The 24,135-nt window shown below is 46.0% G+C and overlaps 2 protein-coding genes across 2 annotated transcripts in view; one reads left to right on the forward strand and one right to left on the reverse strand.

Moving 5' to 3' along the window:
- The window catches only part of KCTD10 (potassium channel tetramerization domain containing 10), a 98,280-nt gene that overhangs the window by 39,543 nt on the left and 34,602 nt on the right, over window positions 1-24,135 (reverse strand). The window lies entirely within an intron of this gene.
- Window positions 1-24,135, forward strand: part of UBE3B (ubiquitin protein ligase E3B) — a 60,232-nt gene that overhangs the window by 23,275 nt on the left and 12,822 nt on the right. The window contains exons 13-24 of the mRNA XM_056528846.1: window positions 2,977-3,146; window positions 3,776-3,943; window positions 15,217-15,388; window positions 15,464-15,582; window positions 16,617-16,731; window positions 17,118-17,217; window positions 18,989-19,108; window positions 20,732-20,908; window positions 20,985-21,095; window positions 21,173-21,310; window positions 21,792-21,857; window positions 22,924-22,982. Coding sequence (XP_056384821.1) covers window positions 2,977-3,146; window positions 3,776-3,943; window positions 15,217-15,388; window positions 15,464-15,582; window positions 16,617-16,731; window positions 17,118-17,217; window positions 18,989-19,108; window positions 20,732-20,908; window positions 20,985-21,095; window positions 21,173-21,310; window positions 21,792-21,857; window positions 22,924-22,982 — 1,515 coding nt within the window. The remainder of the gene's footprint in view (window positions 1-2,976; window positions 3,147-3,775; window positions 3,944-15,216; window positions 15,389-15,463; window positions 15,583-16,616; window positions 16,732-17,117; window positions 17,218-18,988; window positions 19,109-20,731; window positions 20,909-20,984; window positions 21,096-21,172; window positions 21,311-21,791; window positions 21,858-22,923; window positions 22,983-24,135) is intronic.

The raw sequence follows: 24,135 nt of genomic DNA on the forward strand, positions 1-24,135 counted from the left end.
CCCAAGAAGCATTTTTCGAGGTTCTACTCCAATCTTTTTCTCATCCCCAAGAAAAAGGGGGCTCCATCCGCCCTATTCTAGATCTGAAGCTGCTCAACCGTCACTTGCTCCTGCATCCTTCCATTCGGTTGTCGCATCCATGGATAAGGGGGAGTTTCTTTCCTCCATAGATATCCGAGAAGCTTATCTTTCCCATTTTTCCGGCTCATCAGCGGTTTCTCCGCTTTGCTGTCCCTGCGGGCCATTTTCAGTTTGTGACTCTTCCTTTTGGCCTGGCCACGGCCCCCAGGGTTTTCACCAAGGCCATGACAGCGGTGATTGCCATCCTTCATGCTCGGGGGATTTCGGTCCTCCCTTACCTGGACAATCTCTTGATCAAAGCTCCGTCCCAGTCCCAAAACTTGGAGAGTCTTCGTCTCGCGGTTCATACCCTGTTCAATTTCAGCTGGGTGATCAACCTGGAGAAGTCCAACCTGTTTCCACTTCGACACGGCGGCTGCCCGAGTTCATCTTCCGCTGGACAAACGTTGTTCTCTGTCGGAGGGTTTCCGTCTTTTATGGCGCCCTTCTCCTGTTCCCATCCGTTTTTGCATGGAGGTGCTATGCCGAATGGTGGCGGCCTTGGAGGCAGTACCTTTCGCCCAGTTCTGGTGTCGCCTTCTTCAGCTGGCCATCTTGTCCCGGAGTGACAAGTCACTGTCCTCCCTTGATCGCAGGATTCTCTTGCCTCCCTCCATGCTTCGGTCTCTCCTGTGGTGGCCCCACTCTCCCCTTCTCCAGGGGGGTCATTTCTCCCCCTTCAGTGGCAGGTCGTCATGACCGATGCGAGTCTCCCGAGTTGGAGAGGTGTGTTTCGGAATCGGACAGTCCAGGGTCGCTGGTCCTCTCAGGAGGCTCTCCTCCCCATCAATCTTCTGGGGCTCCGAGCCATTTTTCTTTGTCTTCTTCATTGGGAGTTGCTCCTTCAGGGTCTCCCTGTTCGGGTCCAGTCGGACAATGCCAAGGCTGTGGCGTATATCATTCGCCAGGGCGGCACAAGAATCCCCTCAGCAATGGCGGAGGTCTCCAGGATTCTGCTCTGGGTCGAGACTGGGGTTCCCTCCATCGCTGCAATCCACATTCCAGGAGTGGAGAATTGGGAAGCGGACTTTCTCAGCCACTCCTCCGCCGATGCCGGGGAATGGTCCCTCCATCCGGAGGAATTTGCGCAGATCTGCGACCTTTGGGGAACCCCGGACGTGGACCTCTTTGCATCGCAACGCAACAAACAGGTCCCTCGCTTTGTTGCGTGGCCACAAGTCCCGTGACCCTCTGGTTCTGGCCGTGGATGCTCTTGTGATCCCATGGTCGTCCTTCACTCTACCCTACATATTTCCTCCCCTCTCCTGTCCATGGTCGTGAGGAAAATCAAGGTGGAGGGCGTTCCCGCCATTCCAAACTGGCCCAGACGCGCGTGGTACGCCGACGTAGTTCGGCTTGTCGCCGACATACCTCTGCGTCGCCCGATCTGCTCTCCCAAGGTACCCTCTGCCACCCCAATTTACTGTCGCTGCATTTAACGGCATGGCGGTTGAAACCGCGGTTTTGAGGGCTCAGGGGTTTTCTACCATAGTCATTCGCACCATGCTTTGGGCTAACAAGCCTTCATCCACTAAGATTTATCACTGCACTTGGCAGGCCTATTTCCAGTGGTGCGAGTCACAGTCCATTTCTCCAGTGTTTTTTTCCTTTCCACAACTTCTTGCTTTTTTGCAATCTGGTCTGCAACAGCGTTTAGCGCTTAGTTCTCTCAAGGGTCAAAGGTCCGCTCTTTCCATTCTCTTCCAAAGCCTTTTGGCTTCCAACTCTCACGTCCGTACCTTTCTGCAGGGCATGGCCCATGCGGCTCTGCTGTACAGGTCCCCCGCCCTGCCTTGGGATCTCAATCTTGTGCTTTGTGCCTTGCGGGAGGCTCCGTTCGAACCTCTCTGGGACACCTCTCTTCGCTTCCTTTCTTGGAAGGTCGCCTTTCTCATTGCAATTACTTCCATTCGGAGGGTTTCCAAGCTGGTGGCTCTCTCCTGTCATTCCCCCTTTGTGGTCCTTCATCAGGAAAAGGTTGTCGTTCAGCTGCTTCGATCTTTCTCACCCAAGGTGGTTTCTTCTTTTCACCTGAACGAGGAGATCGCTCTCCCTTCCTTTTGTCCGGCCCCATCCCATCCTAAGGAGTGTTCACTCCATTGTCTGGACGTTTTTCGCGCTGTCCGGATCTGTCTTTCGTCACCTCCTCTTTCCGGCAGTGGTACTCTTTCTTTGTGCTTCCAGAGGGTCGTTGCAAGGGGCTTCCAGCTTCCAAGGCGTCCATTTCACCATGGATCTGTTCTGCCATTTTGGAATCTTACCGGGTCACTGCGCATTTCACTCGTTCTGTTGGGGCCTCCTGGGCGCTTTGTAATCGGGCTTTGGCCTTGCAAGTCTGTAAGGCGGCCACTTGGTCGTCCTTACACACTTTTACCAAATTTTACCAGATTTTTTATGCTTACCGTAAAATCTCTTTCTCGGAAGATCCATTGGGGGACACGGCACCCACCCATTTGTTCTTGTTACTATGGTTCGGTTTTCTTTCCGGGGGGGTAGTTTAGTTTCCTTTTTGTCTGTGATTTCCCTGGAATAGTTGCTGGTTTTCTTTTTCTTTCGGTCCTCTCCTACTGCTTTGGGACAAAACTGATTAGCTCAGAGTCAGTGGGCAGGGTATATCCTGCCAGGAGCGGCAGACTTTCTTTTTGTATTGCCTAGTGTCAGCCTCCTAGTGGCAGCAAGATATACCCACGATCTCTGTGTCCCCCATTGGATCCTCAGAGAAAGAGATTTTATGGTAAGCATAAAAAATCGATTTATCTCTGCTTTATATCCATATATTTCCTATCTATTGTCTCTTATCTATTGTCTCTTGCAGCTTATTGCTAATTCATCATTTTCTTTTCTATTATTTACCAGTCTCAATGAATCAATGCCGTTGCTTACCAAGCAGCTTCAGCATTTGTGGGGTGTCCATATGATCCGCATCCTTTTTCGGGAAGTCCTCAGTAAGAAACTGGCGGAAAATCAAGAGGTGTCTTTTGCGACCACCCCAAGCTCCTCTCCACAGAACAATTTACCCATGAAAAGTGAGTTATAGGCATAACAGGTGTACTAATGTAAATATAGTTTTTTTTTTTATTATGCAATCTTATTTTTGGCCCATGGTTTTGGTATCAAATTTCTGTTTGGAGACATTGGTTTTCACAAGCACTGCTGTTGTGGGCCAGATGGGTTGTGAATTTTCTGTTTCTGTACTCAACATAGATTGGTAGTAATAGTAACGGAAATGTTGTAATATTGAGTCAGTTTAGGAGCTAGTCAGCTAGTGTTGTGACTTCTACATGTTCGCCATCAAAATGTCTTTTTCTGGATCAACATTGCAAGACAATAGGCAGAACTGGATTGACTTACTGTGTGTCTTTTTCAGTTTTACAACCTATACATCAGCCAAAGGCTGTCTGGGCAGACTTGGAGTTGTAGTTTTGTAGCAGCTGGAGGCACCCTGGTTGGGAAACACTGCTATACATACAACCTTACTCATACCCAAGCAATACCATGAGTGAGAGAGTCAGTTTAGCATGAAGCAAACTTATGACCAATAATTCAGGGTGCAATATGGTACATAGAGCAAATAATTACTAAACATTGCTTATTAGCTATGATCAAACATTTTTCGATTCCATTTCACACTGCTTCTCCGCATGTATTTTTCCAGACCTATTTAAAAGAGCATTCCAGAAATCTGCCTCAGTTCGTCACATTTTAAAACCAATTGGAGGTAAAAGAGTCGACTCTCAAGAGGTGCAAAAAGTGTGCAATATCTGTGTGTTGTATCAAACTGCACTTACTACTCTCACTCAGATCCGTCTTCAGATTCTTACTGGTACGTTCCATGTGTGTTATCTTATAATTTGTTAGTCTTACATTAAATAATACATAAGGGATCGATTATAGGGCTAGTTTTCCTATGACAGAATTTGCCAATATCAAGGGTGCAACTATACCAAGATATATAAGATGCAAATATTATCCCAATAATACCCCACATTATGACCACATATTACCACTATGTAGTAACTGAAAAAATATCACCAAAACATTACTAAATAAAAAATACTATACAAAAATCAACATTACCACATTACAGTCACCATATGAGAGATTAACAAGTACCTGTCATGATCTTGATACATTTTATAATCCTCCCATCTCACTGCCCCCATCATGACAAACCACCCCCTGCCTTTATTTTTTACAATTTTCAGTTTTCTATCTTGATATTGCTCTATATTTTCTGCTCAATCTCACTGAGCTCCACAGACTGGGAAGGGGCTTTCCCCAGCAGGCGTAACATCATCTGATGCCCTGCTGGGGAGAACTTCCCCTTCACTCTGCTACACACAGCCCAGAGCAGTTCAGTGGGCAGTTCGTACAGGTGTGTCTCCTTGTGATCTCAGGACTTCCAGACAGAGAAGCAGGTATTCCATCAGCCTTTCCCAGGAGTGTGACAGCTTCCTGGGAAGGGCTTTCGTGCATGGAGCCCACGCCTCCACCTCCTGGGGTGGAGAGCAAACAGCAACAGCCATTCCGGCCGGATAGAGAAGATCTAGCAGAAATGCAGACTCTGCTCCCCAGGCGATGGGTGTCAGACAGAGATCTGGTGGAAGGAAGGCCAGGAGGAAAAGTGTTGAGTTGTGGGCTGAGAGCGGGCCCAAAGATTCCAGCGTGATCTATTGCTCCCACATGACCGCACGGTTTGCAGAATACGACCGGTGCGGTAGGGAGCTTAGGTTGGTGAGAGAGGACCTGCGTGGAGCTCAGAATCTGGCAAGCTCTGGATCCAAAAGGAATAAGCCAGAACTGAAAAAGAGGATCGCAGCCCTGAAGAATGAGATGGCAATGCTGGAGGAGAGCAGAGATCCTGGAGGGGAGCGGTCTCTTCAGGGAGAAACTAGAAAATGAAGACAGGTTTGCCGCCATGAAATCCCCAGGTAAGGTGGAGGTGGATGATGGGGAGAGTAGTGGCGGTGAAGAAAGTGAGGATGGTGGTGGTGGTGGAGTAAAAGGAGGAGGAGGAAAAGGTGGAGGAAAGTGTTCAGGTGGTGGAGGAAGATGCAGTGCCTGTTTCTACTCCCTGTGTCACCAAGACCACCCAGGGCAGTTACATTGAGCCAGCTCAGGTGGTGCTACTGTTAAGTGAGAGCGAGGAGGATGATGATAGTGAGACTGGGGCATTATTATCTGATTTGGAGGGGCAAGTATGCGTGCCCACCTCACACTAAAGTGGTTTTGCTCGTCCTTGAGATGGAATTCAGGGTGACCTCTTTGCCCTGATTCACCCCTACAGAGTATGACGTCAGTTTCGTTCGGCCAGAGGGTCTTGAACTCTTCTGGTCAAACTATGAAGTAGTGAAGAACGAGCATGGTCGATACCATCTTCTCCCCCTCCTTGGAGGGGGTGGGTGAGGACGAGGTGCCTAGGGAGAAGGAGCCTCTGGGGGGGAACTGGGCCCTGTCCTATGGAGGCACCTTCCTCGGAGGGCAGGGCTAGAATGGGGCCAGACAAAGACAGGGATCAAATGGATCAATAAGAATCCAAGAAAAGGTACAAAAGCGGTCTTGCCTTCTCTTCTTCTTCTGGGGATGAGGGGGCAAAAAAGAAGGAAAAACAAATGTAAAGGGTGTGGCCGTCTAATTTAATCACCCGGTATGGCGGCACTCACCCCATTGACGCTGGCATCTATTAAAGGAAAACTGTCACTTGCTTATGAATATTCATCCCCCAGTTAGGAGCGGAGAAGAGGGAGAACTGAAGGGAGGGGGGATGAATATTCATAAGCGGTGCTGACGTCAGTGCCAGTTAAGCGCCGAAACCCGCCCATGCCAGTTACAGGAAGATTTCAACAGGTAATAAAACTACAATTGCGGGAGAACGGTGGCACAGATCCGGGCAAGGTAGGGCTAATTTTAATCAGCGTCTCCCGCACTATCCACCAGTACCTGTGGATAGTGCGGGATAAAACAAGTAGGGATGTCCCGATACAATTTTTTTAAGACAGAGTATGAGTACCGATACTTTAATTCTAGTACTCGCCGATGCCAAGTACGAGTACTTATATTTTAGAGGGAATCTGACACCAGGGTGACCCAGTTTATGGCGCTGTTTACCGTATGATATGTGGGTCCTTGTTGTGTACAATGGAGGTGGCTGCTGTAGTATGAGCCAAGATTTCTCTCTTCTCCATTAGGCAGAACAGGGAATTTGCATTGGCGGTGAGACCTATCACCACATGGTGAGCAGCGGTAGAAGCCGGGTCACCTGCACCATCTACCTATAAATTCAAGTTAGTGCAGGTGACTCTGCTGTAAGATTGTCTTTAATAGTAGGTAGTATCCCCTTGCAGACATTAGCTGCTGCCCCCTGGCAGTCATTACTAGCAGCCCCCCCTGTAGACAACTGCCCCCCTTGTAGACAGCAGACCCCCTGTAGACATAAGTAGCAGCCATCCTGTAGACCACAGCCCCCTTAAGACAGTGGGCCCCCATTTGAACAGCAGCAGCCCCCCCCCCTTTAGACAGCAGCAGCCCCCCCCCCCGTTTAGACAGCAGCAGGGCCCCCCTTCAGACAGCAGCAGGGCCCCCCCTTCAGACAGCAGCAGGGCCCCCCCCTTTAGACAGCAGCAGGGGGCCCTCCCTTTAGACAGCAGCAGGGCCCCCCCTTTAGACAGCAGCAGGGCCCCCCCTTTAGACAGCAGCAGGGCCCCCCCTTTAGACAGCAGCAGGGCCCCCCCCCCATTAAACAGCAGCAGACCCCCCCCTTTAGACAGCAGCAGGCCCCCCCCTTTAGACAGCAGCAGGCCCCCCCTCTTTAGACAGCAGCAGGCCCCCCCCTTTAGACAGCAGCAGGGCCCCCCCCTTAGACAGCAGCAGCCCCCCCCTTAGACAGCAGCAGCCCCCCCCATTAGACAACAGCAGCCTCCCCCCTTTAGACAGCAGCAGGCCCCCCCCTTTAGACAGCAGCAGGGCCCCCCCCCTTTTACAGCAGCAGGGCCCCCCCCCCCTTTAGACAGCAGCAGGGCCCCCCCTTTAGACAGCAGCAGGGCCCCCCCCCTTTAGACAGCAGCAGGGCCCCCCCCCTTAGACAGCAGCAGCCCCCCCCCTTTTAGACAGCAGCAGGGCCCCCTCCCCTTTAGACAGCAGCAGGGCCCCCCCTCCCTTTAGACAGCAGTAGGGCCCCCCCCCCTTTAGACAGCAGCAGGCCCCCCCCCCTTTAGACAGCAGCAGGGCCCCCTCCCTTAGACAGCAGCAGGCCCCCCCATTAGACAGCATCAGCCCCCCCCTTTAGACAGCAGCAGGCCCCCCCCCCTTTAGACAGCAGCAGGGCCCCCTCCCTTAGACAGCAGCAGGCCCCCCCATTAGACAGCATCAGCCCCCCCCTTTAGACAGCAGCAGCCCCCCCCCCCCCCCGCACAGACATTAGAAGCAGCCCCCTCCTTGCAGGCAGCTCACCTCCTTGGATCGGGTGTTGGTGCTGCCGCTCTGCTGCCCCGTTCTCCCGTCCGCATCGTGTCGTCCTATGGAGGAGCATGTGACATACACGTCACTCTGCTTCCTGCGTGGCAGGAGGTGGAGTGACGTGTGTGTCACATGCTCCTCCATGGAACACTATGATGCGAACGGGAGGATGTAAGAACGGGGCAGCAGAGCGGCACCAGGTATCGGGCATGGTATCGGGGACATTAAATGAGTCCCTGATACCATGCAAATGGCTAGTATCGGCCCTGATACCGATACCAGTATCGGTATCGGGACATCCCTAAAAACAAGTGACAGTTTTCCTTTAATTGTGCCAGCATAAAGTCAGATACGGCTAGATTTTGCAGCCTTTGATTTTCTCGGCCGTGTTGAAGCTGATATTTTCTTTTTACAGGAGACCAGGTTGTCAGATCTAGTCTCTCTGATTAAAGCCAGAAGAGAGTGGAGGCACGGTCCCTCCCACTGGTCTCTTGCGGCTGAGCCTTTCATCGAGGTAGCTGCAGGTCTAGGTTAGACAGGTTTTATTTGAAGGAGGAAGCCGTCTCTTCAGCAGTGTCCGTGGTTGAGGTGGAGTTCACCGACCACTGTATGATTTTATTTTCCCTGAATGTTTCAGAAACCCCCTGGATGGGTAAAGGTTATTTTAAGCTGAATTCGTCCCTCCTGGAGGAAGCGGAGGTTAGACAGTCCTTTGAGGACTTTCTTCAGAGTCAGGTACCTTTACTGGCCCTATGTAGTAGTAAGTCAGAGTGGTGGGAGATATTCAATAAGCGGGTTGCGGGGTTCTTCCGCCAGCTCTTGAGCCTCAGGTCCCTGAATAGGTATCGCCTGTATCAGGGTCTGAGGAGGAAACTCGAACTTCTCGTCTCGACTGGAGGTAGCCAAGAGGATATATCCAGAGTGAAGTCCTTGCTGATGAGGTGTCAGTACGATAGGCACGCATCTTTGATTTTTGAGAGGGAATACGGGAGGTACCGCTCGCCCGACCCTTACAGAAACTGCAAGATGTCAGTGAGTAGTAAAGTCATTTCAGGAATGATTGATAGTACGGGATCTCTGAATCGGTCCAGATCGGGGATCTTGGAGGTCGTCAGATCCTTCTACTCGCACCTCTTGGGAGGGAAGGATCTAGATCGGTATGTGATGTCGCGTTTCCTGTCTGAAACCGTTCCTGAGCCAGGGGTAGACCCCTCTCTTGGCATTTTGGCAAAATAGATCAGGGAAGAGGAAGTGAGACTGGCGATTGAGGGGCTTGCCCCTAAGAAGTCGCCAGGTCTGGATGGCTTAACATCCAAGTGGTACAGGACCTTTAAGGACCTTTAAGTCTTTAGCTCCCCTCTTGACTGGGGTATTCAATGAGTGTCTCTCCTCGGGCACTCTGTTGAAGTCAATGAGGAGGTCAGCCCTGATTCTTCTGTCAAAGGGTAAAGATCCTACCCAGATTGAGAAATGGAGGCCCATAGCTCTTCTCAATACAGACAGGAAGCTTCTGGCCAAGATACTGTTTAATCGGCTGGTGAAGTTTGCACCCCAGCTCCTTTCGGAGGCCCAGCACTGCACTGTTCCAGGCCTAAGCACCTTAAGTGCTGTCCTTAGTGTCAGGGAGGCAGTGGAGCGGAGTAGTGCAGGTCTCTGGAAAGGGGTACTTGCTGTCCTTCGATCAGGCCAAAGCCTGAACCACGAGTACTGCCGGTCTGTCTTCCTGAGATATGGCTTACCGAGTACTTTTGTTAATTGGCTTAAGATCTTGTATGCAGGGGCAGAGAGTTTCCCACTGGTGAACGGGTGGTCTGGCCGCTCTTTTGGAGTGGGGTCCAGAGTCCTTCAGGGTTGTCCTTTGAGCCTGCTGTTATATGTGTTCGCGATCGATCCCTTCCTTAGAAGGGTGAGTTGCTTACCATTGGCGGGAGTCGGGATGAGTCTGGCGGAGTCGGAGGCCATCCAGAGGGTGGTGGCGTACGCTGACAATGTCACTATTTTCGTCTCTTCGAGAGAGGAGGTCGATGTGATGTCGGAGGTGGACCGCTACTCGGAGGCATCCGGGTCTAAGATCAACCGGGATAGGTGTCAAAGTCTCTGGCTGGGAGGAGGAGTCCCCACGTTTGATCTCCTGGACACCTTTCCAGGGCCCCAAGAGCCAGCAAAAGTTTTAAACATCACATTCAGCCAGGATGATTATCCCACCAAAAACTGGGATGGTAAGCTCCAGGATGCCACTCAGAGGGTGAACCAGGGGAAGGGTTGGTCTTTGACCCTCAGGGAAAGGGTACACCTGATCAAATCGTACCTGCTCTTGTTTATCTGTCTGGGCAGTGTATGTATCTTGCCAGAGGCTTACTACACTAGGATCTACAGCCTGTTTTTCCAACGGTTATGGTGGAAAAGGTTGAACCTAGTCAAGAGGAAGGTTACGTACCACACAAGGAGACTAGGGGGTTTATCCATGGTGAACTTTGTGGTGTTCTTAACAAACACCTTCTTGAAAGCTAACATTGCAAACCTCTGGAAAGAGAGGGCTCCTCCATGGGTACTCTCCTGCAGGGAATGGTTTTGGCCTTTCTTCCAGGAATGGGAAATAGGAGGGAGAGGGAAGGACCTCCGTACGCCCCATGGATATCTTCCGGCTTACGCTACCCCAACTCTGAAGGTGATAAATCGGTGGGGTCTTGGAGTGTGGGAGATCAGGACCCAGTCAAGACAGTTCCTTGACAAACGGGTTCTGTTGACCCACTTCCAGAAGCCTCTGGCGCTCAGAGATTGCCCATGTCGGGATCTGAGGGTGGGGTTGGATCTTTTAAACATGAAAAGGATCCCCCAGAAGTTTTGGGACTTGGCCTGGCGCTGCTTTCAGGGGAAGCTATATGTAAGGAACAATCTGATGTACAGGAACTCTGATGACCGGGGATATCTCCGAGAAGAGTGCGCTGGAAAGCATGGACCATTTCCGGCTTCATTGTACCTTTTAATATAGGGGTCTACAACCGGGTGGGCACTTACATCGGCTGGAGTCAACTTGCCGGCCTTACCTATACGGAGTGGGCTTATGGGACATTCAGGAACCTGGGTGGCCGAGACCGGGGCACTTTATTCTAGGTTAGCTTAGTGTTTAGGTACTACACGTGGAATGTACGGTGTTTAGTGTCGACCCAACAGAAAGTCCTCTCCGAGGTGGAGGTCTGTAGGAATCTCACTGGTGACTTCGGGAAGATCAGGTCTTTGGAGTATGGCAGTCTTGATACCAGTAGGGCTTCTCTTCTGTGGAGAGGTTTTTCTTTTGATGTTCCCTAGGTACTAGGCCCTTAAGGTAAAGTATCTTAATTTTGGCCAGGGATAGTGAATATATGTTATGAAGGGATAGCGATCGGGTTAGAGGTTTATAGGGAAAGGAATTTAAATTAAATTTTATCAGAATTGCCATCCTTCTTCCTGGTGGGGGGCTATGCATGTCACCTTAGCCTTTTTGTTTTGTTTTCTGTGGATAGACTGTAAAGGGCTTGCAGGCAACCAAACTTGGGCCTTGTGGGGGTTTTGTGTAGTGTACTGTTGATATTGTTCTATTGTAGAGTGTATGTATATTGTTCTGTTTATAATTAGGTGGGTAGGGGTGTAGTTTTGGTTGGGTAGGGGTTTTGGGGGTGTGGTGGTGGTGTGCACCCAGGACTGGACCCTTTTAGTGGGTGTTATTTTTGGGGTCTGGTATGGGTCAGTTATGGACAAAAAGTGACAAAACTGTGATCTATGGACCCTGACCCATGTCCAGCCGGGGTGGTGGGTGATGGGATAGTTTAGTATAGGTTGTTTTTCTGTGTTATTCTGTTATGTATGCATATAAGAAGTCGCCAGGTCTGGATGGCTTAACATCCAAGTGGTACAGGACCTTTAAGGACCTTTAAGTCTTTAGCTCCCCTCTTGACTGGGGTATTCAATGAGTGTCTCTCCTCGGGCACTCTGTTGAAGTCAATGAGGAGGTCAGCCCTGATTCTTCTGTCAAAGGGTAAAGATCCTACCCAGATTGAGAAATGGAGGCCCATAGCTCTTCTCAATACAGACAGGAAGCTTCTGGCCAAGATACTGTTTAATCGGCTGGTGAAGTTTGCACCCCAGCTCCTTTCGGAGGCCCAGCACTGCACTGTTCCAGGCCTAAGCACCTTAAGTGCTGTCCTTAGTGTCAGGGAGGCAGTGGAGCGGAGTAGTGCAGGTCTCTGGAAAGGGGTACTTGCTGTCCTTCGATCAGGCCAAAGCCTGAACCACGAGTACTGCCGGTCTGTCTTCCTGAGATATGGCTTACCGAGTACTTTTGTTAATTGGCTTAAGATCTTGTATGCAGGGGCAGAGAGTTTCCCACTGGTGAACGGGTGGTCTGGCCGCTCTTTTGGAGTGGGGTCCAGAGTCCTTCAGGGTTGTCCTTTGAGCCTGCTGTTATATGTGTTCGCGATCGATCCCTTCCTTAGAAGGGTGAGTTGCTTACCATTGGCGGGAGTCGGGATGAGTCTGGCGGAGTCGGAGGCCATCCAGAGGGTGGTGGCGTACGCTGACAATGTCACTATTTTCGTCTCTTCGAGAGAGGAGGTCGATGTGATGTCGGAGGTGGACCGCTACTCGGAGGCATCCGGGTCTAAGATCAACCGGGATAGGTGTCAAAGTCTCTGGCTGGGAGGAGGAGTCCCCACGTTTGATCTCCTGGACACCTTTCCAGGGCCCCAAGAGCCAGCAAAAGTTTTAAACATCACATTCAGCCAGGATGATTATCCCACCAAAAACTGGGATGGTAAGCTCCAGGATGCCACTCAGAGGGTGAACCAGGGGAAGGGTTGGTCTTTGACCCTCAGGGAAAGGGTACACCTGATCAAATCGTACCTGCTCTTGTTTATCTGTCTGGGCAGTGTATGTATCTTGCCAGAGGCTTACTACACTAGGATCTACAGCCTGTTTTTCCAACGGTTATGGTGGAAAAGGTTGAACCTAGTCAAGAGGAAGGTTACGTACCACACAAGGAGACTAGGGGGTTTATCCATGGTGAACTTTGTGGTGTTCTTAACAAACACCTTCTTGAAAGCTAACATTGCAAACCTCTGGAAAGAGAGGGCTCCTCCATGGGTACTCTCCTGCAGGGAATGGTTTTGGCCTTTCTTCCAGGAATGGGAAATAGGAGGGAGAGGGAAGGACCTCCGTACGCCCCATGGATATCTTCCGGCTTACGCTACCCCAACTCTGAAGGTGATAAATCGGTGGGGTCTTGGAGTGTGGGAGATCAGGACCCAGTCAAGACAGTTCCTTGACAAACGGGTTCTGTTGACCCACTTCCAGAAGCCTCTGGCGCTCAGAGATTGCCCATGTCGGGATCTGAGGGTGGGGTTGGATCTTTTAAACATGAAAAGGATCCCCCAGAAGTTTTGGGACTTGGCCTGGCGCTGCTTTCAGGGGAAGCTATATGTAAGGAACAATCTGATGTACAGGAACTCTGATGACCGGGGATATCTCCGAGAAGAGTGCGCTGGAAAGCATGGACCATTTCCGGCTTCATTGTACCTTTTAATATAGGGGTCTACAACCGGGTGGGCACTTACATCGGCTGGAGTCAACTTGCCGGCCTTACCTATACGGAGTGGGCTTATGGGACATTCAGGAACCTGGGTGGCCGAGACCGGGGCACTTTATTCTAGGTTAGCTTAGTGTTTAGGTACTACACGTGGAATGTACGGTGTTTAGTGTCGACCCAACAGAAAGTCCTCTCCGAGGTGGAGGTCTGTAGGAATCTCACTGGTGACTTCGGGAAGATCAGGTCTTTGGAGTATGGCAGTCTTGATACCAGTAGGGCTTCTCTTCTGTGGAGAGGTTTTTCTTTTGATGTTCCCTAGGTACTAGGCCCTTAAGGTAAAGTATCTTAATTTTGGCCAGGGATAGTGAATATATGTTATGAAGGGATAGCGATCGGGTTAGAGGTTTATAGGGAAAGGAATTTAAATTAAATTTTATCAGAATTGCCATCCTTCTTCCTGGTGGGGGGCTATGCATGTCACCTTAGCCTTTTTGTTTTGTTTTCTGTGGATAGACTGTAAAGGGCTTGCAGGCAACCAAACTTGGGCCTTGTGGGGGTTTTGTGTAGTGTACTGTTGATATTGTTCTATTGTAGAGTGTATGTATATTGTTCTGTTTATAATTAGGTGGGTAGGGGTGTAGTTTTGGTTGGGTAGGGGTTTTGGGGGTGTGGTGGTGGTGTGCACCCAGGACTGGACCCTTTTAGTGGGTGTTATTTTTGGGGTCTGGTATGGGTCAGTTATGGACAAAAAGTGACAAAACTGTGATCTATGGACCCTGACCCATGTCCAGCCGGGGTGGTGGGTGATGGGATAGTTTAGTATAGGTTGTTTTTCTGTGTTATTCTGTTATGTATGCATATATATATATATATATATATATATATATATATATTTTTTTTTTTTTTTTTTTGTATAATGTCATAGTTATTTTGGGAGAAGGGCAGTCGGACCAGTTTTCAGTTATTATTGTATAGTGTTAAGAGTATTCATTCCCTTAGTTACTTGTGTGTGTGATGTTGTTATTTTCTTATGTTTTTTCATGTTAGTGTCCTAGTGTGGATTAGTTTTTTTTTTTTGTGGGTATCCTTTTCCAATTTGGATTATTTTAGTTTCGGCAGTTAGCCATATTTTTGTTTTGTTATGGGGAGGAAACATTTTTTTTTTGTGAGGTTATGTTTCCTAGTTTGGATATTTTTTGTTTTAATCACAGCAAGGAAAGCTTTATTTATGTTTATAAGGTGTGTGTTGGACTGTAGGTAATTTTTATTTTTTGTTAGATAATCTGGGCTGGCCGGTTAGGAAGGTTTAAGTTGTTATTTTGAGATGGATGGTTTGTTTTTATGTTCCGTTTTGTTAATTTTGTTACAGTCAATTGAACTTGTTTTTTTGTTTTGTAATGTTTTGTATTTTTATAATAAGAGTTACAGTGTGAGATGAGCTGTAACTGACTAAGACTGCACCTCCCCCCCCCCCTTCAGCTGTCTGAACTCTACTGTACACGCTATACACTGTGCTGAGCTGAGATCCCACCTGCATTTCCTGACTTTTGTCTGCAAGCAGGACCAGAAGTTTTAGGAGTTAATTTAACACACAAAGTTTAAAATATTTTATTAAGAAGTATATTAGATCATTCAAATTGGCTAATCTATAACATATTCATTTTTATTACTAAGGACAGGTATAATTTAAAGTACAGTAACATCTAGTGACTCACAGGTGACCTCTGAACTGAGTTGTCCCTTTTCTTCTCCATCTGGCCAAGACCACCATGATGACTTGTTCCAGCCACAACCTGTCTCTGCAGATTTTTCTGAACAGACCTTAGACAGCTCCCTTTCCCCATTGATAGTGCCCCCTTCAGGACCCTCATTAGTATGATTCTTTCCCAGACATTAATTAGGCTCCCATTGTGCCTCCACACAGTAGTTAGCCCCCCCCCCCTTGTGCCCTCAACACATTAAAAAATGCCCCCACATGTTTAAATATATTAAACCCCAGTGAGATACGGAGAGTCTTACATTAGAGTATGTGTTGTGAGTTTATATCTCTCAATAGATTTTTGCCATTCTTTTTCCTGTAGGTCTGACTTATTTGGATGATCTTCTGCCCAAGTTGTGGGCCTTTATATGTGAATTGGGACCTCAAGGAGGGTTGAAGCTTTTCCTGGAGTGCTTGAGCAATGACACTGAAGAGTCGTGCAGGCTCTTGGCTATGCTGGTACTTTTCTGTGACTGCTCAAGGCACTTAATCACGTGAGTGCTCACCATTCAGTTCAGTATTTGTATTTGAATCCTGCAGTGTTCATAGCTTTACTGTTTCTCTCTCAGGATTCTGGACGACATTGAATTATATGAGGAGCAGATATCATTCAAGCTAGAAGAACTTGTTACTATTTCTGCATTTCTCAATAGCTTTGTGTTTAAGATGATTTGGGATGGTCTTCTGGGTAAGTCAGTAGGAGTGTTCTGTTACTTCATGCTTTTATTTTTTTTACGATTCCCACAACAATTCAGAATACCCTTCTAAAAAGAACCCGTCACCTAGTTTTCGGGAAGCCGAATGTCTTTATGCAGTTGGGTTTTAGTGTCTCACCTGTATGAAGCCCACCCAATTCATTAGTGCTATATCATTTTACACTGCTACCCAAAACCCAACTGTCTTTATGCAGTTGGGTTTTAGAGTGTCAAAATCACCTGTATGAAGCCCACCCAATTCATTAGTGCTATATAATTTTACACTGCTACTCAGCCTGCCGAGGCGGGACATCGCTGCACCCGGCGATTAGCTGAGCTGTGGTGTGACAAGTTGACCACAAGAAGCAGAAAGATGGTCACAGTGGAGGATGGGAGTGTGATACTGATGCCACTTGGGGAGAGGCAGGAGGTAAGTCCTTTTTGTTTTTTCAATGGTAGCATTCTTACCCCTTTAAGGGAACAGGTTGGCATGATACAGGTTTTGAGACACTAAACCCCAGCGGCATAAAGACATGAGTTTATATTCCTCTGCCTTTCTGTTATCATCAGCTAGCATTTTATCTAGCCCCTTCTTTTTCACCATTCCTTGGATCTAATGTACTATTAAAGTTCTGTGTACATTTTTGTGAAAAATGCATGGGGCAATGCCCTTCACTTTATTTATTAATGTTGTGTGCCAAACATGCACTAAAATTTCCCTTTTTTTTCCCCACTGTTCGTCTTTTATAACTCTGTGGTTTTCATTTTTGTCATATTGTAAGTGATTTATTACATTTTTCACCCTGTGTTTGCCACATACCGAGAAGTTAAATAAATAAAAATCCTTGGCACACTTTTCAAACGTGCAAACTCCATTCATGCATATGAGGGTAAAAATGCACTATTAAAAGGGAAATAAAAGGGGAAGCATAGGACTTGAGACTCATTGTGTGCACTCACTGAAGTTCTTCTAGCAGTTTTTTTTAAGAATAATATGGTAAAATGTGAATATTTATATTCTTTGCAGAGAATGCCAAAGGGGAAACCCTGGAGCTTTTCCATTCTGTGCATGGCTGGCTTATGGTTCTGTATGAGAGAGATTGCCGGAGGAGATTTGCCCCAGAGGAACACTGGTTACGGAAGTGAGTAAATATATATAATATTATTCGTTTTCTGTTTTCCCTGTATACAATAATTTCCTGACTAGGTAATCCTGTGTCAGCAGCCCCTGCACAATTCTTTCTGGTGGTTTGCCAAGTTGTGTGAGCCAAGAGTTCAGGCTAAGAGTATGTTCACTCAAACAAAAGTGTTGCTGTTTTTGATGTGGAAAATGCAGTGATTTTCACTTAAAATAATAATAATTTGCTGGGTCACTGTACATACTACTGGGGAAACAGAAGGGACATGTCAATTCTTTCTGCATGGTTCAGTGCTAAAGCTCCCATTGCTAAATCTTGACATTGCACCCCTTTTGTATTTTAATATGATTCTATTTCTTATGGTCTAAAGTGATTATTTGTACCTACAGAGATCTTAAACCAACTGTACTTTTCCAAGAGCTGGACAAAGAAAGAAAGCGAGCTCAACTGTTACTTCAGTACATGCCTCATGTCATCCCACACAAAAATGTATGTGGCATTGCTTTATACAGATTGTATTAAATGTGACATATCAGTTTATTACGTCAACATTTTACTTACCTGGAATGTGGCTGTTCCAGTAAATGGAACTTAAAATTATGTTAAATTGAGAATTATAAAGTCAGCTAGCTTACTGTAGTTTGCAGTATACATACCTATAGAAAGATGTGATACTAGGGACCCAGCTATATTTTGATGCAATGCATAGATTGATATTTCTTTTAGCGTACAGTTACTTTATAGCAGTATGCATTGTATGCACAACTCAAAAGTGAAATCACAGTGACATATCTCATTGATGCCCTATTTAGGTCTTTCATGAGGAACACTTAACCAAAATCTATTCTATATTGCTGATTTAAAGGGGTTATCAAAAAATATAAAAACACAGCTAATTTCTTTCCAAAACAGCTCCACATCTGTCTCCAGGTTGGGTGTGGTATTACAGCTTGGCTACATTCACTTCTATGGAACTGAGGTGCAAAACCACACCCAACCAGACAGATGGGGAGCATTTTTTTTTTTTAAAGAATAGCTCCCACCATCCTTTTTTTTTTCTGTCCCTGCCTATTGCCCATCTATCCCTAACCCCCTCCCTGCCTTAAATTTTTTTTTTTTTTACTATATTAAAAATGGCTTTTTGTCTGCCTGGTAGTGTGCTCACTTACCAGGCAGACTTCCACAGCAGGCACAGCGTCACTGATGCCTGCTGGGGGGGCTGACTTCCACCCTTAGTTCATCTATACAGGGTGAATCCAGCTGTTTCACCACTACAACTACCAGCTTGCCCTGACATCTATTGGTTGTCAGGGCATGCTGGGAGTTGTAGTGGTGAAACAAATGGAGGCACCCAGTGACCCTGTGTTGAAAACAATATCTTTGTTACGGCCGCAACCCGCTGCTCCGAACCCCGCCGTGCAACCCACTCTATAAGTATCCCCCAAACCCCTCCTGCCGCGCAACCCGCTCTACCCTCCCTCCCCCCCCCCCCCCCCCACACACACACACACACACACACACACACACCAAAAATTACTTACCGAAGTGCAGGACAGTCCTGAGGCAGCGGCGCATATCGGCTGGGAGGCGGGGCCGGCGTGCAAGGTCAGGGAGCCAATGCACACATCCTCTGTGCTCTCAGCGCTCACTCCCACCTGTCTGATTGACAGGCAGGGAGCGAGCGCAGGCTGACTGAATTAGGACCGATTGCCCGGCAGGCATCGGTCCTAATTCAGTCATGACGTCACGGCAGGCTGCAGCCGGCCACTAGGAGGGAGACCCCTAGTGGCCGGTTTTCAAATATAAAGTAAACTATTTTAATAAAAAAATAAAAGTATATTAGAGATATGTTGTACTACATAAGTACTACAACATATAAAAAAAAAAAAAAGGTTGGTGACAGTGCCCATTTAAAAAGCAGCTCTGCTTTTCTATTACTGGATAACCCCTTTAAGTTTCTTCCATGCAAAGCCTTGATAATCTTGTCTCAACTGCTTGTCATATTCCTCTCTTATGCATTCTTCATATTCTTTCTCAAATACATATTTCAGCTGAACCCATTCAGGACTATGTGCTGCAATCTAAACACAAAGACCTAACAACAAATAATCATAAAGAGAAGGAAACATGGAGCATTTGAAACCATGTTTTCACATTATATTATCTGTGTGTTTCACTTAGGCATTTTCTAATGCATTCTAAGGTTGAGTCTCTAAAATGCATTGCAATTTCTCTTTCTTTTATTTTTTATTTCCTACAGAGAGTCCTTTTATTCCGAAATATAGTTACGAAGGAAAAGGAGAAGCTAGGTTTGGTTGAAACAAACACTGCCTCACCTCATGTAACACACATCACTATACGGAGATCAAGAATGCTTGAGGTACTGTACATTAGATGCCTTTTCTTTTTTGTCTATTTAGTTTTAAAGAGGTTATCCAGATAAGTTTTCCTGTATTTGGGTATCTTCAGAGCTCCCCTAGACGACATAGTACTTGGATTGTGTGCTTTCTGTCATGCAGCTGGGAGAGTCAGGGTGCTATTATGGAGATCACCGAGGGGTCCCAGTGGTCATGCTCCCTGTGGATGTGGGAAACGTTATTAAGTGCTTGATTACCCCTTAGGCTAGGGTCACATGAGCTCAAATGAAGAATATTTCACGCTGCGGAAGGGTAGCTCTGTGTGTCTGTTTGTTGCGGCGGATTTTCCTCTGGGCATCTGCTACAAGCAATCACTGTGTCTACAGCGGGAAATCCTCTGCCATAAGTGGACACAGAGCTACCCAGCCTCAGCAGAGAGCTCACTCTTGTGACTGCCGTTGGCACATCCTCAGCCTGAGATGCGCTGCGGATGTGCTCCATGTGACCCTTTACCCCTAAAGGACTCAGCCCATTTGGGCCTTAATTTTATTTTTACGTTTTCGTTTTTTCCTTCTCGCCTTCAAAAAATCATAACTCTTTTATATTTTTATCCACAGACTAGTATGAGGGCTTATGTTTTGCGCAACCAGTTGTCCGTTGTAATGCCATCACTCACTTTACCATAAAATGTATGGTGCAACCAAAAAATACTATTTGTGTGAGGAAATTAAAAAGAAAACTGCAATTTTGCAAATTTTGGAAGGTTTTGTTTTCACGCCGTACAATTTACGGTAAAAATGACATGTGTCACAGGCTGCACTTCCTGTGTTTCGGCTTCGGTCCAAAGTCTGTGTATGAGATGGGGGAAAATTTGCTCTTGAGCTCTTTTAAGCACAAATAAAACATAGAAAACTTCTTTTTTTAAAGAAAGCCAAAATGAGTGCAATAGCAAACATCTTTTTAATGAAAGTGACCATTTAAATCATCTGGTTCCAGAAATTTAAACAGATTTGTAAATTACTTCTATTTAAAAAAAAATCTTAACCCTTCCAGTATCAGCTGCTGTATGTTCCAGAGGAAGTTCTTTTCTTTGTGAATTTCCTTTCTGTCTGACCACAGTGCTCTCTGCTGACACCTCTGTCCATTTTAGGAAATGTCCAGAGTAGGAGCAAATCCCCATAGCAAACCTCTCCTGCTCCGGACAGTTCCTAAAATGGACAGTGGTGTCAGCAGAGAGCACTGTGGTCAAACAGAAAGGAAATTCAAAATGAAAAGAACTTCCTGTGGAGCATACAGCAGCTGATAAGTACTGGAAAGATTTTTAAGTAGAAGTAATTTATGGCACCAGTTGATTTAAAAAAAAAAATTAAACATTTTTTGGGGAGTACTCCTTTAATATTTTCCCTTGGAAATACAAAAGTTGTAAGGGATCTTCTCAGCATAGAGATCACTCAAAGGTATGTTTAGGTTATGTCATCTCCCTTTCTGTGTGATCTGTTGTTTTAGTGATCCCCAGACCTGTTTATGGTGAAAATGAACAATCAGGTCTTATGTGCCATAAGACAATGATAGTATAGTTTCACATTGTGGAAAAAGATTTGTTGTTAATAACATAATATCATTACTCTATCATGTTTGCTTTACAGGATGGTTATGACCAGCTGAGGCAGCTTTCACAGAATGCCATGAAAGGAGTCATCAGAGTCAAATTTGTCAATGACTTGGGAGTAGATGAGGCTGGAATAGACCAGGATGGTGTTTTTAAGGAATTCTTAGAGGAAATCATAAAGAAAGTATTTGATCCTGCTCTAAATCTTTTTAAGGTACTTGGGGACCACACTCAGTCTGATTTCTTCACCTTATTGCTTCCCATATAACCAGCTTTTTTGATTCCTGCAGACTACAAGTTCTGGAGATCGATTATACCCATCCCCTACATCTTACATCCATGAGAACTACCTCCAGTTATTTGAGTTTGTAGGGAAGATGCTTGGAAAGGCAGTGTATGAGGTACAATATGGTCTTGACTTTCCACTACATATACTGAAAATCAGGGTTTGAATTGGAATGATATCTCTCTCCTCTAGGGAATTGTGGTGGATGTTCCATTTGCCTCATTTTTCCTTAGCCAGCTATTGGGGAACCACCATAGCATCTTCTACAGCTCTGTGGATGAGCTTCCTTCTTTGGATCCTGAGTTCTACAAGAATCTTACATCTATAAAGGTCAGACCTGTGTAAATACTTTTTAGGGACACATTCATACCAAATACACTTTTTATAATTGCAAAAAAGGGTCTGATGCTGCCTTTATTAAAGAAGCACTGTCTTTGCCCATACCAGTCCTGGGCCAGCTGACTTCCTATGAACTACAGGATAGCATCATTTATTAGATTGATCCGGCTAGCCCTCTTGATTTCTCAAGAATGAACTATAGACATGTAGATCACTTTACACTGAATTTCTGATTCTTTTATTTATTCATAGTCCCAATCATGTAATTTAGTTTTTACCACCACAATCTTACCAAATGTCTAAATTTACATTTGTTGGTTGTAAGAAAAGGGATTCCAGGGATTCTTCTTAAACATGAAATACCATGGCCCATTATTTGGGTGTGAAAAAATTGACTCTTGCATAGGTCCTTATATAGAAAAACTGGTATCTAGTTCTCTGTTCTGTAACACTGTTGTTTTACATTCTTCAGCGATATGATGGAGATATTGGTGATCTGGGCCTCACACTTTCTTATGATGAAGACGTCATGGGTCAGGTACATGATCTCAGAGAACTGACAAAATATGTTTTTTGTCGTCTTTAATGTGATTTTACAGATCCATAAATTCCATCCCTAATTTAGAGTGATAAGAAAGGCCATACAGTCTAAAAATTAGTGCAGCTTAAAAGAGTTATCCAAAAGGTTAAAAGTAATCCCCTATCCAAAGAGCTATCAAGTACATGATATTATCAAAAAGACACCTGTTAGAGTAAGGCCTCCTGCATGCAAAGCTGTGTTACAGCACATGCAGGGGCATAGCTGAAGTCACATAACCCCCTTGTGCAAAAGTCAACTTGGGCCTCGATCCCACACACACAATTACAACAAAACCATAGTTTCACCCTGTATACATTTTAATACTTCAGTCTATCCACTTGACACCCCCCCCCCCCAGCATCAGCATTTCCCCATCCACTCTATGTCCTGCAACGCCCCTCCCCCCCCTAAGCATGTCCATCCTGCCACACCAATGATCTCCAAACGGCCCTCCAGATGTTGCAAAATGACATCTCCCAACATGCCCGGAAAGCATGCTGGGAGTAATAGTTCTGCAACAGCAGAGGTCCACAAGTTGGAGACTACTGATCCACACCATGTCCCCTATCCATCCACATCGTGTCCTACCACCAGCATCAGCATGTTCCCTATCCATACACTTGGTGTCTTCATCTATATGTAGAGGGGTGGGCACTCAGGTGCCACCCAGTCCTTGTCCAGAATCTCTTGCTGGCCACACACCCTCTGCTTTGACACTTCTACTGCTAGTCACAGCAAGGTGGAGTCAGCATATACAGTAGTGGTGGTGGGGGAAGGTGGGGGGGTTCTTTGGGGCATGGCACATGGAATCTGACAGAAAAAAAGTTCAAATAGATGCTTATTGCTTTTAGTGCAGAATATGGAATATAGATTATATAGTGTTGTATTGAGACACCATACAGTGGAACATGGTGTGTCTACAGCTTTATGTAACTGTATGTGAATGAGCAATAATGGAAGTTGTTTTTTTTAACATTTTAGTAGCCACTTGCAATCCTCACTAATATATTTATGTTTTTATTAGCTGGTCTGTCATGAGCTGGTCCCTGGAGGGAAATCTATCACTGTAACCAATGAAAACAAGTAAGTGTATGTCTTTCTTGGGGTAAAGAAGGAACATTACATGAAATACATCTCAGTTGTTACAAAACTATTTTTGGAATTGTATTTCCTGAGATGCATTGTGGTTTTCTTTATATTATCATTGAAACACCACCTGAATTTTTTTTTCACAATAATTTTTTTTGTAACAGCTGTAACACCGAGCACAACCCTAGTGTGAACCTAGCCTTAACAGTCAGAGAGGTGGTGCCATGGCACAGCTTACACCTCTTCCCTCTATTCTGTAGGTCCATACTATTAAAATTATACCCTACTTATATAGGTTTGATTTTGTCGTACTTTTGGAAAAAATCATAACCACATGCACGAAAAGTAATACATTTAAAATTGTTGTTTTCTGACCCCTATAACTTTTTTTTTGTTTTCGCATACAGGTTAGTTTGAGGGCTTATTTTTTGCGACGTGATCTGAAGTTTTAATCGGCACCATTTTTGTTTTGATCAGACTTTTTAATTGCTTTTTATTCCTTTTTTTATGGTCGAAAAAGTGACCAAAAATAAGCTATTTTGGAGTTTGGAATTTTTTGCGCATACACCATTGACCATGCGGTTTAATTAACAATATATTTTTATAGTTCCAACATTTACGCATGCGGCGATACCACATATGTTTATTTTTATTTTATGTTTATATATTTTTTATATGGAATTTGGGAAAAGGGGGTGATTTAAACTTTTAATAAGTAAGGGGTTAATGTGTGTGTTTTTAAACTTTTTTTTTTTTTTTTACACTTTTAGTCTCCTTAGGGGACTTTTAGGAGGAATCATTTGATTCCTCATACAGATCAATATGGTTCCATAGAACCATATTGATCAGTGTGTTCTGCGCTCGATTGACAAAGCCTGGTCCTGCCAGGATCTATCATTCTGAGTGCCGGAGCCGACACAGGAGGAGAGGTAAGCCCTCAGGCTACCTCAGCAGTGGATCGCTAACCATAACCCCCCCCCCTCCCCCCCCGCGCGCGATCACGCTGCAGGGGGCGATCCACCCCACAGGACCACCAGGGATGGAATAAAGACACCTTTAGATGCCACTGTCAGCTTTCACAGCGGCGATCTAAAGGGTTAATTGCCTTCCGCCGCATGTCGGCTATTAACACCAGCCCCCAGCTACA

This window comes from Hyla sarda, chromosome 1 (assembly GCF_029499605.1).
Source record: "Hyla sarda isolate aHylSar1 chromosome 1, aHylSar1.hap1, whole genome shotgun sequence".
In the NCBI taxonomy this organism is placed as follows: Eukaryota; Metazoa; Chordata; class Amphibia; order Anura; family Hylidae; genus Hyla; species Hyla sarda.